The sequence below is a fragment of the Acromyrmex echinatior genome, chromosome 18 (assembly GCF_024713525.1).
Source record: "Acromyrmex echinatior isolate Ae372 chromosome 18, ASM2471352v2, whole genome shotgun sequence".
Classification (NCBI taxonomy): domain Eukaryota; kingdom Metazoa; phylum Arthropoda; class Insecta; order Hymenoptera; family Formicidae; genus Acromyrmex; species Acromyrmex echinatior.
The window spans coordinates 1,305,349-1,309,406 of NC_141869.1; the positions used below are offsets into that span (position 1 = coordinate 1,305,349).

At 35.5% G+C, this 4,058-nt stretch overlaps 1 protein-coding gene across 1 annotated transcript; it reads right to left on the reverse strand.

Moving 5' to 3' along the window:
* Positions 1 to 541: 541 nt before the first annotated feature.
* Positions 542 to 3,121, reverse strand: LOC105150600 (hypothetical protein). The gene is made up of 3 exons (XM_011063787.2): positions 2,723 to 3,121; positions 2,406 to 2,528; positions 542 to 1,559 (listed from the first exon to the last, which is right to left on the reverse strand). The coding sequence occupies exons 1-3, from the start codon at positions 2,920 to 2,922 to the stop codon at positions 1,382 to 1,384; spliced, it is 501 nt and encodes a 166-aa protein (XP_011062089.1). The 5' UTR covers positions 2,923 to 3,121; the 3' UTR covers positions 542 to 1,381.
* Between the last annotated feature and the right edge of the window lie 937 nt (positions 3,122 to 4,058).

Sequence of the window (4,058 nt, forward strand, 5' to 3'; positions counted from 1 at the left end):
CAAATTTATTCAAAATATATTCTGAATCTAAAATAAGAGATTTATACTTCAATAATGGTTATTCAATTAAAACAAATTGCGCTTATTACATTATATCGCTTCTACAATAATATTTTATAATATTCTTTAAAAGAAAAAAGTTTTTGTTTTGAATACATACTTTTTAAATTTTGCAGTAATAAGTATATTTTAAATTTTATGAATTATATTCTAAGATTATTATCTTTGTAAAGATAACGATCACTTAGAAGAAAAAAGTAACTTGAGTCATTACTTTTTTTAACAGTAAATTATTTTTCTGTGTGCACATTTATGCAATGAAGCGATAAATTTTAAATTCCCAAGGTTAATGTAGTGTAACAGTGTTTTTGTCTCATTGATCATGTTGCTATTGTTAGAATTTTATAGCATACGTAATATTAAGTATAAAAATTTAAATATTAGCAATGTATACATATAGTTATTGTTAGTTTAGAATAAAAATTAGAAATGCAAAATAGACATCGATGGATTTCAGGCAGGTGAGGAGATCGTTTGCATGTTTCATTTCTTTTTTTTTCTATCGTGTCACAATTCGTATATTCATATATTTATGGTGACAGTTATCTACATATGATGATGCATTCTTATGCAGCTTACAAAACACGTTGTCGATAACATATGATGCTCATACTTCCCGGTTTCCATAAACACGAGATTACGAGGGTTGTCTCGTTTGAGTTCCCAAAGTGCGTGCAATATATATCTTAAGGAACAATTTATAAAATGCCGTTTACCGTGCCGGCGATGCGTGAATGACGAGCGAAGAGAAAAGCGCACGACTGTTTATGACCACTTCGCTGCCAGTAAAGCCTTCTTCAACGCTAGAATCGCCGATATCACATTTTTGTGCGATACGACAATTCACATTTTTGGAATTAATACGACGGATGCTTTCCATTTAATGATACAAATCGACACAGACCATCATTCCTCCATCTTTTTTTACATACAATGGATAACAAAGACAAAACGACATTTGTGTCGATTTGTGCTACCAAATGGAAAGCACTCGAATATTCATTCATATCTTTATTCTGTCTTTTTTGGAAAAAAAAAATGCGCGTATATAAAACTCGCAGTGAAAAAAACATTACTTACATATAATTTGCATTCGAAAAAATTTCAGGAATCCGATGGATCAAGTATTGAATCGCTCTCCGTAATCTCTTGTCGTATGAAACGAAAATTCCACAAGACTCGTCGATTTGGGAGTCGCATTCAAAATGTAACAGACAAAAAGTGCTGTGTCCCTTGCCATGTAGTACAATTTCATTCCGCAACAATTCGCGATAAAAATCCAAGATGGGAAAGAAAAGAACAGAAAGCATATAGAAACAGCCTACTTTTTCGCTATTTGCCCGTCCACAAATTCGAGATAACTGGAGCCGACTTTCAAAAATGCCACTCCAGTGCCGATGCCAGCTAATGTACAGCAGACTGGACTTGGCGGGACTATGGAACGTATCACTGCCCACAGTAAGACCGATCCCAAGCTCAATAATACTGCGCCAGTGGCACTGAAAAGTAAATGCGACGAAAATAAGAAACAATTCCAAAAGGAATGTGTACAATTTGTCTCACAAAAGAATATATACATCTGCACAAGATGAGAATTTTAAAAAAAGTGTATATCACTTTAAAGTACAATCCAATAGCTTATTACATCATTGAGTATTGTCTTCATTGCGTGCTTTTTGTTTAATGACGGAAAATGACATCAATCTTTTTTGGCATTTAGTGATTAATAATTTTGTACATCTTTCATGAAGCTTCCTTTTCATAAAGCTTTTCATAATGCTCAATATTTTTTAAATGAATTGATTTGTATTAGGAGACTACACCAGCCAGTCCAAGCTCATAATTTTTTAACTTCTAAGCAGTGAAATTAATTAAAATATAATAACAACAATATTATTGGCCGAGTGATCTAAGGGTGTATTCACACCTTGATGGAAAAGCGGAAAGTGGAACAGCAGCAAGCAGAACTCTAACTGGTAGTCTACAATTTCGGCTTTTTGTACTACTTACTACCAGTGCGAGTTCTGATTGACCATTGCTTTTCCACTTTCTGCTTTTTCATCAAGGTGTGAATGCGCCCTAAGACGCTAGACTCAAGGCTCATACCTGAACTCGGTTCAACACCGAGTTTGGGGCTTTCTGATCATTTCTAAAGGCATAGATTTGAATCCCACTTCTGACAACAATACATGCTTTCCATTTAGCAACACAAATTGACACAAGTGTCTTTGTTACTGAATGTCGAAAAAAATAGATGTACCTAGTTGTGTTATCAAATGAAAAGCATTTATGATATATACATTCTTGTGAGACTTACTGTACATATTACCAGTATGGGATCTTACCTGTATAGAATTCTCACAGATTGTGGTGCAGCCTTCATATGTTCACGTGTGTAGATGTATGATCCAGTACCAATCAAAGTACCAGCCAGTAAGAAATTCGTAATGTCTTTCTTTGGGAATACTCTGAACAAAAAGAAATAGTACTATTTATAATCTCTCTTTTAATTCACATCATTTATCTTCTGCGACTCATTAAAATTTAAAATCTAAGATACATTCTTCTATCGTAATATTCAAATTGCATAGAGTTACGTAATAAGAGACGACAGAAGAGGACTCGTCATCGTCGTGTTGAATTGAACGAAGTGGAGACTTACTTGACGACGAGGCTCGGGTTCATGACATTGATGGACATCGAGGTGTACGAGAGGGCGCCGAATGCCGGCGCATAAAACTTGGCGATGTTGCACCGCGTGACCGGTCGCAGGCCAAGCTTCTTTATGATCGTCGAGCAGCAACCGCCGCCGTTACCGCTGCCGCCGGCGGCATCACCGCCGCCGTTTCCCGTACTGGACATTGTTTCCTTCGTTGTGTCCACGCGCTGTCTTCCGTACCGCTGTCACTGGAAAATTCCTTCCTCGGAGAAATTACTACTTACTAGCTGTCGCCGCACACCAAGTATCGTCTCCTCTCGCGAGTACTTTGGTCGGTAACCTTCGACTCGCTCGTACACATACACAGTTACACGCGCACGCACAAATCACATGCACCGCGCGCACGCGTGAAAATCACTACAAAAACTGCGAAGTACGCGGCAATGCGCAGGCGTGAAAAGTAAGGTAGCCCGTTGAGTGGCGTTCCTATCGCCGTAAGGTTAAAGTTACTAGATTTCTAAACTACTGCCAGAGAAAAACTTGTAACCGTAAAATGCTTGTGGCGTTGCGAGCGTTGGTTGCGGCGCTGCGAGCGTCCGTCGCGGCGCGAAGTTATTATATCGCTAAAATCATATTGCATTATGATTAGCGAAAGACAATAAAATAATTAACAATTACATTGCATAGCTTTTAATATTATCTTTTATTGTAATCCTTTAATAATACAATAATTATTTACAATATATAAAAATGTTGTTCGAAATATAATAAGAATTATATTATAGGACCACAATCAATAAAATTTAGTAATGAGGTATTATACGAAAATGTCGAAAATACATACGATAACACAAATTTTCTAAACCAATGTTTAATGAAATATTGATAAATGTAGAATGAAAATATTAACAACAATTAGATCGTACTTACTATTAATTATTAACTTGCGATTATATTATAAAACTTATTAATATCGTGATAAAAAGTCATTAATACATTTACGACAAGAATTTCATCGCATTTAAGATAATTATCCCGATAATTTGATCAAGGTCCCTCCACGTTGATAAGGTTAGTTTCCGATACAAAGAAGAAAAAAATCTTCATAGAAAAGCGAACTTGATGTATTCTGATTCCACGTCCAATTCATAAGATCCATTCGCAAAAAAAAGTTAAGCAATCCGTCAAACACCAGCGATCTTATTACAGAAGGATGTGAATTCCAAATCTTTCAGACCACTTATGATAGAAATAATTTTGGTAGCATCTTAATTACATTTTTATTGCATTTTTAATATAATATCAAAATTTGCGAGGAAATTATATGTTCTGCCACACA

Coding starts and splice junctions, on each gene's coding strand:
- LOC105150600 (XM_011063787.2), bottom strand. CDS start 2,922: ATGTCCAGTACGGGAAACGGCGGCGGTGATGCCGCCGGCGGCAGCGGT. Junction 2,529..2,722: donor AACCCGAGCCTCGTCGTCAA/GTAAGTCTCCAC, acceptor CTTTTTGTTCAG/AGTATTCCCAAAGAAAGACA. Junction 1,560..2,405: donor TCTGTGAGAATTCTATACAG/GTAAGATCCCAT, acceptor TTTACTTTTCAG/TGCCACTGGCGCAGTATTAT.